Source organism: Ostrea edulis, chromosome 4 (genome assembly GCF_947568905.1).
Source record: "Ostrea edulis chromosome 4, xbOstEdul1.1, whole genome shotgun sequence".
NCBI lineage: Eukaryota > Metazoa > Mollusca > Bivalvia > Ostreida > Ostreidae > Ostrea > Ostrea edulis.
Window position 1 is genome coordinate 34221471 of NC_079167.1, and position 12749 is coordinate 34234219.

General features: G+C 36.0%; 1 protein-coding gene across 1 annotated transcript in view; it reads right to left on the minus strand.

The window, feature by feature from the left end:
* Nucleotides 1-10467, minus strand: part of LOC125670844 (U4/U6 small nuclear ribonucleoprotein Prp31-like) — an 11902-nt gene extending 1435 nt beyond the window's left edge. Inside the window, exons 1-12 of the mRNA XM_048906248.2 lie at nt 10345-10467; nt 9105-9368; nt 7497-7580; nt 7202-7299; nt 6253-6362; nt 5267-5318; nt 4499-4616; nt 4016-4173; nt 2633-2850; nt 2193-2265; nt 1907-2035; nt 1287-1385 (exon numbers count right to left, since the gene is read on the minus strand). Coding sequence (XP_048762205.2) covers nt 1287-1385; nt 1907-2035; nt 2193-2265; nt 2633-2850; nt 4016-4173; nt 4499-4616; nt 5267-5318; nt 6253-6362; nt 7202-7299; nt 7497-7580; nt 9105-9333 — 1368 coding nt within the window. The 5' untranslated portion in view covers nt 9334-9368; nt 10345-10467. The remainder of the gene's footprint in view (nt 1-1286; nt 1386-1906; nt 2036-2192; nt 2266-2632; nt 2851-4015; nt 4174-4498; nt 4617-5266; nt 5319-6252; nt 6363-7201; nt 7300-7496; nt 7581-9104; nt 9369-10344) is intronic.
* Between the last annotated feature and the right edge of the window lie 2282 nt (nt 10468-12749).

Below are 12749 nucleotides of genomic sequence, written 5' to 3' on the forward strand. Positions count from 1 at the left end.
CTTCATTTTGATTGGATAATGCTAAAACGTTTGTAACTATCTTATTTATGAAGCGAATGAGATGATATTCACAGCATACGTAGACAATATGTGTATCTATATGTTGGTGTAACAAAAAATGCCAACGCACACGCGCATGCGCGTGCAACGTTTTTTAAATATTCAATTTTTAAAGGACGATAACGTTTTTGTTTTTCATCAAATTCTATTCATATTAGGGGTTTAGATGTATCTTGGTACTCCTTACAAATTGCTGTGGTTAGAATTACTGCTCAGCACGTGCATGCACGTGTGCTGATTTCTGATTGGACGATTTTAAAATCGCTATAACTTCCTTATATTTGGTGGAAACGTTATGAAATTCATACTGTGGGTATATGATACAAATGCCTGTTGAACGACATCAACAAAAATTCGGAATCATACACGCGTGCGCGTGTATGCACGTGCAACGCTTTCTTTCATTTCTTGGTACTGAAATGACCATATTGAACGTACTACATGTAATTAAAGGCTAAAATAAAATGATTTTTTCCTATAGATTCACAAGGACATCACTTTTTAATTGGGGGAGGTTTGGGGAACATCTGTAACGGTCCCCGTTACAATTAGAACTAGTCATCATTGATTCCAACATAACATTTCAGAAAATAAGATTTTAATTTGACCTTTTTATCCTCATAATTACCATGGACATTTCAGAACGGATTTAAGGGACCGTGGAATTAACAGCCAATTTGTGACAATTTCTTCTTGTATGTGAATTCAGATTGGCGGTAAACAAACATCAGCCAGTGTTTTTGTGAACTTTGATTAGACCTGCCGTAAGTAAGCAATTTTTCCTTGATATATTCTTCTGTATATAATTTAAATAAATTGTTAATTTTTTAAATTATCTGTTTATATTGATTTCTGCTGGTCTCGGGTTATTCTGACCCATAACAGAATGAAGTGATGTAAAACATCTCACCAATGCTGTTTCGTTAATTGTGCACATCAAATGTAATGTGCAAGCTACTCTATGCAGTTCAATTAATTGTATACACCTACTGTAACATGCAGGCCACATGTGATGTACATATCTATAGTGGAGTAAAGGCCACATTTGAGGCCGTTACATTAATTGTACATACCTGTAGTGGTGTAAAGGCTACACTTTATGCTGTTACATTAATTGTACATAACTGTAGTGGTGTAAAGGCCAAACTTGTGGCTGTTACATTAATTGTACATACCTGTAGTGGTGTAAAGGCCACACTTGAAGCTGTTTCAGTAATTGTACATACCTGAAGTGGTGTAAAGGCCACACTTGAAGCTGTTCCAGCAATCTGTCTCTTTACAGTAGTGCTGCCTCCCCATACATTGTTCTGCTTCTGAACTTTAGCCTATTATTCAAGAATGAGACTAAATCAGTTTATCACTCAAAATGGCAAATTTAACATTTTTTTAATAGATTTTTGAAAATTTATCAATTTTGGGCAGTTTTTGCCCCGCCCCTAAGGCGCTGGAGTCCTGAAATTTATAATTTATGTCCCCCTTGTCCCAAGGATGCTTCATACCAAATATGAAAAGAATTGGACAGGTAGTTATCAAGAAGAAGTTAAAAATGTTCAAATTGTTAATGCACAACGACAGACGACAACCAATTACAATAGGTCACCTGAGTTTACTCAGGTGAACAAAAAACTGATGTTCAACAAAAAATTACAAAAGTATAGCAATCTCTATAACCCTATTACTTTCTGGTTGGTGGATAACAACTCAAACCAACTATGATATATCCTATAAATTAAAACAATTGTGGTTTGATTCTTAGAGTGACACTAAACTTTCTCCCTCGGAATACTCGTACATATCTCCTGTTAGAGTATCCAACCTTTCATCAACTCTCTGTAACGACTCTTACCTGCAGCGTTTTCGAGATTCGCGCTTTGGTCTTAGAATCCACCACTGGACCACGAATCTTTCCCGACTGTGACTTCCCAAGAGCTCCAAGGGTAAATCCAAGATCGTCCTGGTATGCGTCTTCCTCGATCTGAAATTATAACGTAGATACAGAACACCTCACATAATTTGGCCAACATATTTATAATGATCAACATTTCTAATTTTCTTTAAGTGAAATATTCTATGCATTGCTTTGATTAATACATGTACTTCAAAGATTTCGCATATTCTCCATCTGACTTTACCTCTCCAAAGTTCATTCGATTCGCAGCCTTTCTGACCTCCGTCAATCCCAACCTCTCCTTCATTTTCCTTGCTCTGTAGAAAAAAAATGAAAAATAGAAACTAATATTATGCTAGCTTATCAGTTAATGAAATTGATGTCCTCCCAATATAAAAGTTAACTTTCACAACATAAACTCGTCTGTATCAAACTTTACTTTTTTATCTCCTCTGGATTTTTCTAGAACACTTCTACTTTTTTCAATACTTTCCAAACTAATTTTAAACTTATCTTTCACAATTGTCTAATCCTTATCACTTGGACTGAACCCTCTAAAACAATTCTACATTTTTCAGTATCTTTTGAACAAATCTTCATTTTACAATCCTCTCAGAAGTTGTGCTTTCACAGTCTCATTTAACATTGTCCTTGACATTACATTCATATCGTGACGACCCTGACCTTCGACCTCCACGTTTTTTCCGTGACTGCTCTATAGGAGCTGGGAGGGGTTTCACTGTTTTCACGGGGGGTGGTTCCTGTAGTTTGTCCAGTTTCTGTTCTATTTCTGCTCTGAGACTGTCACCGATTGCACCGCCCACACTCTCATGGAAACTGTCCACACGTGCCGCTATCGTACACTTCGCAGCGACCAGACGGGAAGCTTTCTTACGTAAGTCCTTAATGTATGACATGAAAAAATAGTGATAATAAAACTTTACATACCAGTATAACATTCAACAATACAATAATAATAAGTACAAGTCGTCTACATTATACATGTAAATTAGCAAAAATCTAAATCCTTAATTCTTTTTATATCAAGAAGGGATTGTATAATTACAGTGTGTACTTAAAACAAAGTATGATAGACATTGTAGTGTTAGTGTTAAATCTAGGATCTAGAGAGGACACACATATCATATGTTCAAAAGGGCACTTTTCGTCACGGCAAGACAATTTCGGGGCACTTTCATTGTATCATACTATGATAGTAATAGAATAATCATTTAGCCTCTTTAAAATTTAATACCTGCTTCCTTGATTTTAAACTTTTCAATCAACCTTGTGAAATAAAGAACAATTGTTTACAGATATTTTAAAACATTTTATAGAGAAAAAAGGGCATGGTGCCAGCTAAAAAGGGCATGGTGCAGCGCCATGCTAGTTTGCTTTATATTTAACACAAGTGTACAGTGAAATTTTGAATTATCAACACTAGATTCATCACCATTTTCAGTACACCCCCACATTTTCTCAGCTATATAAATTTCAAGTCATAATGCCAAATTCTCACACTGTCATTTGCCTCCCCGTTATCAAAACAAATGTTCATAGGGTGTCAAATATCTTCATATCTTGGTGGTTTATTAACGTAATATTTTACCTATGATAAATATGCATATCATAAGTACATGTACATTTCAAAGTGTTCAATAAATGAATGACAAAAAAATATTAAACACATATGGTCTGACTATTGACTGATATGCTCAACATTTATCTCCAAATTTATTACATGTATATTGCCAGATTTTCAAAATCACAAACGACATAGGTTTGACAAGAATGAACTGTACTTAGAGTTACTAAGTATAGTACACTCTGTAGACTACTTATATTACTGATACCTGTATTCTGGTACCCTTGAGATAGATATGGTTGTGCTTTGATTACATCAGAATCTAATATTAGATATTTATATAATATGACAGTGTCAAAAAGGTCCTACAATTGTGCAAAATTTTGAATCCACTAAAATATTAAGTAAATATGTTTATAAGCTATTTACAAGACAAAACAGTAGAAATCTATATCAAACATCATCAGAACAAGAGTGATTACCGGCGGAGTTTTCTGTACAATATCGCTGTAAAAAACGTGCCCAGTGTGGGGAAGGATGGCGGCCGTAGAGAATCCAGACAGGGTCCGTTTCTGAGATCCAAGAATCTGCACATTGCAGGCAGGCATTTTGGACAGATTCGTCAAGCCTCCGGCAATTCCTAAAGCAACAAGTGAGGAAATAATCTACCACAGGTTAAGTGAATGATGTAGGGTATGCAAAATGTTTCATTCTGACACTACAAACAAGGAACGGGAACCAGCTTACAGCCTGCTGTCTTCTGATTTCTACTTATACACATAATAAATCTTATCAAAATTATCATAGAAAAACAGTCCTGCCATTTCATACTCAATTTTTTTTGTATCTGCTATCAAGCATCTAATGATAAATGTACACCTTAATATTAAAACATTTTTACATTTGATATCTAATTGTAATTTTGGTTTGAGAGTCAATGTTCTTTAAACAGTTTGAGGACTGACCCATGAGTTTGGCTGCGATAGATGCTCCTACGATGATGGACATGTTAGGCGCAATGAACGACATACGAGATTCCACGTACTCAAAAATCTTGGCCTTGCAGTCTACGAGGTCCACCGCCTGTGTGCAATAGAAATTATAAAATAAAATAAAGTACTTGTTTCATTTTCAGGATAAAATTGTAATACATTGTTCAATAAAAACAAAAATACATTTTTCAAACATTTCACAGGAGCTGCTCAGCCTATTCACTCCTTGCCCGATATATATTTTTTTTTCAAAGACCCCTTATATTTCCATATTATTCTATATAATGAATTCATCCTGTCGATGATTTTATGTATACATTCATTCTTGATGCTTTTCTAATGTACAACAATAAATGACTGCATGAATGTATGTATTCTTGATATACTTTATCAAACGTAAAACAAATTTGGTGAAAAAGTGACTGCAACATTTAAACCATCAACAACAGGGTGAAACAAGTTTTTGAACTAACTGTAAATTTAAAAATGAATTTATTTATTTTCATATACCTATGACGTAATAATATCCGCTGACTTCAGTGACAGGGTATACGTATTCTCATTACGTCATAGTACATGTGTGTGGTCAGTAAACCACATGGAAGAGGCATATTGACAATATTGGGTTAGTAAGAGGCATAATATTGTTGTATTTAGTATTGGTTTCAGTCAATGAAATTACAAAAGTTTTATCAGAGGCAAGATAAGATTTCCTATTCATCTCTATGTATTTATACATACCATTTTGCATGCTTCATTAACAACATCTAATTCCTCTGGAGACAACTCGGTCCTGAAATATGATAAAGTGTTCATTCTTAAATAATATCAAATACTAGCAGTCTTCTCAAAGTAAAATCAACTAATAATCTGATAAACAATAAAAATAATTAACTTTGCAGAAGTCCACAGGTGTTATATTTCCTCTACAACCTTGAAGTCATAAACCATTGCTGTGAGGTTTATAGGAGATGTTACATCTTAACATCATGTGTGATGGCTGTACATCTATTAACAAAGAACTGCACTTTGTACATGTTACAAACATCATTGTAGTTGAGTAGACTGAAGAATTCCTCCTCCTTCCCGTCTTATGATATTGCTGCAAAATAAAAACCTAGCCACTGACCACCAAGGCAAATGACCTTACTCTTGTGTGGTGGACACTGATCACAAAGACAGATGACCTTACCCTTGTGTGGACATTGACCATTCAGACAGATGACCGTACCCTTGCATGGTGGACACTGATCACAAAGACAGATGACCTTACCCTTGTGTGGTGGACACTGACCACAAAGACAGATGACCTTACCCTTGTGTGGTGGACACTGATCACAAAGACAGATGACCTTACCCTTGTGTGGTGGACACTGACCACAAAGACAGTTGACCTTACCTTTGTGTGGACATTGACCATTTAGACAGATGACCTTACCCTAGTGTGGTGGACACTGATCACAAAGACAGATGACCTTACCCTTGTGTGGTGGACACTGACCACAAAGACAGATGACCTTACCCTTGTGTGGAGACTGATCACTCAGACAGATAAACTTTTTATGTGGTAGACTAATGAATTTACCCCTGTCACACTGACCACCATTATTGTGAGCTATGACAGAATCTCTTGTAACTGATGCACTTACCCCTGTGTGGTGAAGGACGTCACCCTGACCACCATTATTGTGGGCGGTGCCAGAATCTCTTGTAACTGATGTACTTACCCCTGTGTGGTGGAGGATGTCACGCTGACCACCATTATTGTGGCGGGTGTCAGAATCTCTTGTAAAACCTCGTTACTCTTGGAGTTCTCCAGGATGTTGTTTCCAAGCTCCTGTCAAATAACAGAATATCACATCCCCACTTCATACATCTATTTTGACAAAACATAAATCTGTACACATATACTGGAAACAATCTTTTATTTGCATATGAAAATATCTTTAAGCAACACTTTCTCTTCATACTTGTTGCTGCGAGCGAGTTTCTGTTTATACATGGGTGTGTATATAATGGCTGACTCACAAGTTCATAATGACACAGATACCAATTCCCAGATATCTACAAGAACTCATTGAAGTGTGTTCCCCATTTCGACCACTAAGATCTGAAACATCACTGGGACTCACTATGCCAAAAATTTGCACAAAGTCTTCTGGAGAACGCACATTCAGTTGGGCTGCAGCCAGTTTGTGGAATGACCTTCCGCAACAGATTGAAGTTGCCAAAAACATTAACGTTTTTAAAATACTGTTAAAAACCCACTTTTTAAAAAATTGTTTTCCCTGATTTTTAAGCTTCTTACACAGTACAAGGTTGGGGTTTGTTTTTTTTTGCAATGGATGTTTTAATGCAAATTTCTAAATTTTCTTTATGTTTTATTTCGTTGATTTCTAATGCTTTTCATAGTGCTCGACATAAAAAAAAATCTGTAGCTATTGATCTTAATTATAGTGTTTTATTTTGATAATTTTGCAGATATTACAAGATATTATGCCATTTAATTTCATTTCATTGTGTTTTATTGTTTTATTCCTCTTCTTACCCTTGTAAAGCACCTTAGAGTAATGTGTTTTATATAAGATGCTATATTATCATTGCACTACTGGTTGAATTCACGACTAGAAGTACACATATAGAAGTTTGTTTTGCTTTGAATTATGACACAAATACCTGCACAGTCCTGATGTACTCCAGTGGGGTGGGGACCAGAGACTCCAGCTCAGGGAACCGCTTGGAGTAGTGGTCTCTGGTAAACTTGTGAATCACATCTACAAACATTACATTGAAATGTAGAGCAGACAGACAGAAAGACGACTATTAATAGGCAACTTCTAAAGGTGCCTCTAGGCGAGATTTCCTTATTTCGTAGTTCCCTATGTGACCCTTCCTATGAAAACACAGGCGCCTATCACTAAATACTTCTTGATTACATCTAGTTTCAATCATTCTTAGAGGTGGCACTTACTGATCTCGTTGTCTATTTCTACAGTGATGTTATTTGCCTCCACAATCAGCTGATACTCAGGATCTGCCTCCACAGGACCGGCAACTGTCAAGTACATTGTTCGAGAGTCAAGTAATGTTTTATCAAACCGGCAACTGTCAAACACATTGTTAGAGAGTCATGAAATGTTTATCAAACCGGCAACTGTTAAACATGTTGTTAGAGAGTCATGAAATGTTTATCAAACCGGCAACTGTCAAACATATTGTTAGAGAGTCATGAAATGTTTATCAAACCGGCAACTGTTAAACATTTTAGAGCGTCATGAAATGTTTATCAAACCTGCAACTGTCAAACACATTATTAGAGAGACATAAATTAAGATGATAAAATGTTTATTAAACTGGCAACTGTCAAACACATTGTTAGAGAGTTATGAAATGCATATTCAAATGGCAACTATGAATCATCAAAAGCATGTCTGTGAGTCATCTCACTATTTGTAAGTACAGGGCCGACAACTGATTTTTAGATGTTCAAGTTTTACACATCATCACTATATACCAGTAACTATAGGTGTTTAAAATCAATAATTAATAATCCTAGTGGCCCAACTCAAGTAAATTAACAGAACCTTTTATTCCAACACATTTATTTCCTTTGATTTTAGACAAAAATGGAAATAATTTTTTTTATAATACTCTTAATGATACCTACAGGCCAATTAAAATGGAATGAAAGGTTTCAAATTTTACAAATTGAATGGAAAAACATTATCAATAATACTTAAATGAATTTCTATTACTTAAAGAAAGAAAAATACAATGGTTTCAATATCATGTTAATCATAGGATATTGACTACTAACACATTCTTAAAAATTATTCACAAGTCGGATACGGATTTACGTACATTCTGTAGCCATCAAAGAGAAAGTATTGAACATCAGTTGTATGAATGTGAACTAGTTCAAATATTTATAAGGAATTATGAATGGATCAGTGACATGTTTTCTTTTGATGTTGTAACTTGTAAAAAAGAATATATTCTTGGATGTGCTGAGAATGAAATTAGTAACATTATTAATTACCACCTTAAATATTATATATATTGTTGTAGATGTCAGAACAAAACACTTGTGTTAAATAGCTTGAAGCTGGCTTTGTCAAATGTATACAATATAGAATTGAAATTAGCTATAAGAAACAACTATGTTGAAATGTTTTTGAAAAAATGGAAGTTATTCAAGCAACTTAGAATACAATAATAAGATTTTATGAATTTTTATTGCTATATGTATGGATATTGTTAAGTACACAATTTAGAAAATTACATGCAAAGACTGTCATTGTATGACTGTCCTATACCTTTAAACCTTGGCCTACTTTTTGTATAAGGATTGTGTAGCCAGAGTATTATAACACTTTTTTTTCATACTGTTCTGTCCTCTTTTCTTCTTTCTTTATTTGTGAGTGCTTGTTGTATACATATTGTTTTAAAATTACTCCACATCCACTGTTTAGGTTGGAATGTAAGGATTTGTAAAAATCCTAACCCGATATATGCCTATAAACAATATTTACTCACCCCAAAAAAAAAATAATCCTAGTGGCATGGCTAATGAACTTACCCTTCTGCCTGCGAGGCTGACCAGCATATTTCTTAACCTCTGTCATGATGCGTGCTAGATCGGGTCCGTCCCGGAGTTTAGCGATGTGTTTCACGGATTCTTTATTAGAGTAATCTACCTCTGGGATTACGTCCTCCACTTCAGCGATGTCATCCATCGCTTCATCTTCCACATTCTGCCCCAGGTCATCATCCTCAAAGTCGGCCAGTAACTCGTCTGCCAGCGACATGTTTCACTTGTCTTGGAAGTCGTCTTGTATTCACACTGCATTCAATATAAGTTTATTATTGTAAATCTGGAATATTTTGTGTAGATTTAATTCTCATTAAAAATGTTACAATGTATTAAAATAAGCACCATGTAATCATAAAATTGAGCAGATTCTTACAAATGCCTGTCAGTTTACTCTGCTGACACACGACATCACGATTAGGATGAAATAAATGATGAGAATGTATTGCAAACATCAGGTTGATTTTATTCTTTCATGCATACTTTGTTTACCTCACACTGTGATATCCTTCACTAATGAATAGGACAAATGGAGCTACCCACACAAAACTGACAAATCACATAGTGACATACCTGTGCATATGAAAATACCCCCCCCCCCTCTTCTATTACTGGTAATGTTCTTGGTCATATGCTCAGGTATCATTTAAGCACCATGAGTTGTTGCCAATATGAATACAAAATATTTCAAAGTGTGTGCTTTCCTCGAAATCAACCTGAATATTAAACCATCGCTGCCATAATCATCAATGTCTGTGCTGGACTGCACTTTCCTGTGGCAACTACTATCAATGCAAGACAACTGACTCTGGTTCCCATCTAATTTATCGGACGCAGTCCTTTGATGTGTTTCAGGAATCTAACTATGACATGATTTAGGGACTCAGCTAGGATAATTAGGAGGGCTGCATTATTACACTGATTTACAGCTAGGCCAAAAATCAAATGCTGTTCAATCATTTAACAATTTTAAGATTTCACGTACTGGGAAACTTTAGTCATGATTAAAAATATATAAAAAAATTTAAATCTCCACATGTATCACAAGGCAGTACAGCGTTTGACTGTAGTGCATCATACTGTATGAGCCATAGTTTTGCCTTTTCACTTTCAGTCCATGTCGATTGGCAGATTCAAATCATTCTACAACTTCAGCTATTTATCAATGTTAGGTACGATTAATTTTTGCCGTTCAAAACTGGATAATAAATCAACAAGAAAAGTATACCTCCAATATGTCAAGAAAACCTCGAAAATACGAATTTCGAACGTTTACTCCATGGTGGCTGCCATTTTTAATTTTTGTTATCTCGAACGTTGAATGTGTCGTTTCGTAAGGAGGAAAATTCGGTTGTAACTTCAAATATATCCAAATACACGACGTAGCATCAGATTAGTTGTGGTCCGACTTTTTTCTATAAAAAGTTTCAAAATTCACATTCATCGCTATTTTGAAAATACTTCGCTAGGCCTAGTTTCAAAATAAACTTCCATACATATGTCGTCTGTTTACTTACTTTTGGATCACATGTGCTTGAGGACAGGTAACACCACCTACAGGTCTAACACCCCCCCCCCCCACCCCCCACCCACCCGAGAATGTTAACCCCCGGGCCTCTTTGGACACTTTGGTTAATCACTCCTTTATGACTAAAAAGTCACAAGAATAGAATAGAATATTTATTCATCCAATTTGGGCCCACATGCACAAAGTCCAAAATCAAGAGACCCGAGGGTTAACATTCTAGGGGTGGGGGGAGGGGTTAGGTGCTGTTTCCTGTCCTCAAGCACCTGTGATTCGGACTGAGAAAAGGTGAAGATCACGATATCGAACAGTGATCAATCCCACAACTCCTATATAAGGAATACAACATTAGGAGTTGGGCAAACACAGGCCTTCTATAGTTCTATCGAATAATTCGCAGACCTCCTTGGGAGTAATACGTGAATGAGACGGTGCTGCTTGTCATGATTGTCTAGCTGCGTGACTTGGTTCTTGCAGATGTTGATAGAGCCAGCCTCTGCTATTGAGGCAGGTACATGTAATGTATTCCACTCTGTAATGGTTCTATCGATAAATGTTTGGAGTTTTTTTAGTTGTGCTGCACTTCTGTTATTTCAGCTTGAGAGAATGGATTGCCCTGGTTCTGGCATCAGTCTGTTGTAATCTTCAGGTGTAATGGCCACATGTCATAATGACAATAGAGTGTGATAAATGTGTGATAAATGTGTGATACATGTGTGATAAATGTGGTATTGGCTGAATTTGCTCTTTTGTATTGCGGTCTTTAACTGTTGGCTGTTATTCGGACTTTAATTGTGGCTTTGTTGGTTGCACTGGGGGAGGAATTTTTGGTAGTTTCGTGTTTTTAATGAGAAATTGCTCTTTTGGGTATCCTCAGATCCATGTGTTTTCCTCATGTGTGTAAACAGTCTGAGTGCATCACAAGAAGTATCCTCAGCTACCAAAATCAAACAGTTCCTTTGTAAACAATTATTTCTACAAATTACACCAAATTTTCTAACCTAGAGAGAAAAGAAAACAGGGAAATATGAAAGATCGCGCATGTCTGCCAACTTCTCTAAAAAGAATAGCCAAGTAAGGTGTATTCGTTTTTGCAGGGGTTTTCACTTCTTAAGTATTCCATCAGGTGAAGTGGGTCAGGTAAATCATAATTAGGTAATAATTTTTCCACCTTGACAAACGAGTTGTCAGTATTATCAGTTTTGATCAGGAGTTGTCTAAGTCAAGAGTGGGGCAAACAACGACCCCTAGACACACTACAGGTGGTATCAGGTGCCTAGTAGGAGTAAGCATATCCTGTTTACCGGTCATACCCGCCGTGAGCCCTATATCTTGATCAGGGGGTAATCTGTGGTCAAAATCAGTATGTAAAGAACGACCTAACAATTGGTATGAAACACGTTAGACAGCATTCGACCCAATGATAGCTTGTATTTGCAAATTACACGTAGATCATTATAACGACCATACAGTTTGCGAAATACTGTCTTTAAACGATAATGTTCAACCCCCTGTAAAATCAACTTATATGTCAGTAGATCGCCTCAATTTTAAAAACTGATCATAGGTAGACCATGTTCTCGCGTAACGAATCAGTTGAGATACACAAACACCGTATGCAGGTAATTATGGAGTGTAGGTTGATGAAAATTGACATCGTATGTGGCATACACAAAAGTCTATACAAAATTGTATATATTTGGCTACTTGATTAATCTGACGAATTCGTTGATGGAGTAATACGTGCAATTTAATTTCAATTTACGTTTCTTATTGTCCCCTGAAGTTGGGTTTACTATCTCGTCTGCATCTAATGACAAGACGGTATCACGTACGTCGACAATTACCAGCCGCTGTACTTGTATAATTTTTACACCGTCCCTTGATTATATCATTTTTACACCGTCCCTTGATGCTCATTGTATTCATTCAAATGATGTCTTTACAGATTAGCTATTGATCCCTGTAGTTTGAATATGGAGTTGAACATTACATTTTTGTGCATACGTAATTATTCTTTTGTGTGAAAGGTGAAGATAACGAACAGTGATCAATCTCATAACTTCTATAAGCAATACAAAATAGAAAGTTGGGCAAACACGGACCCC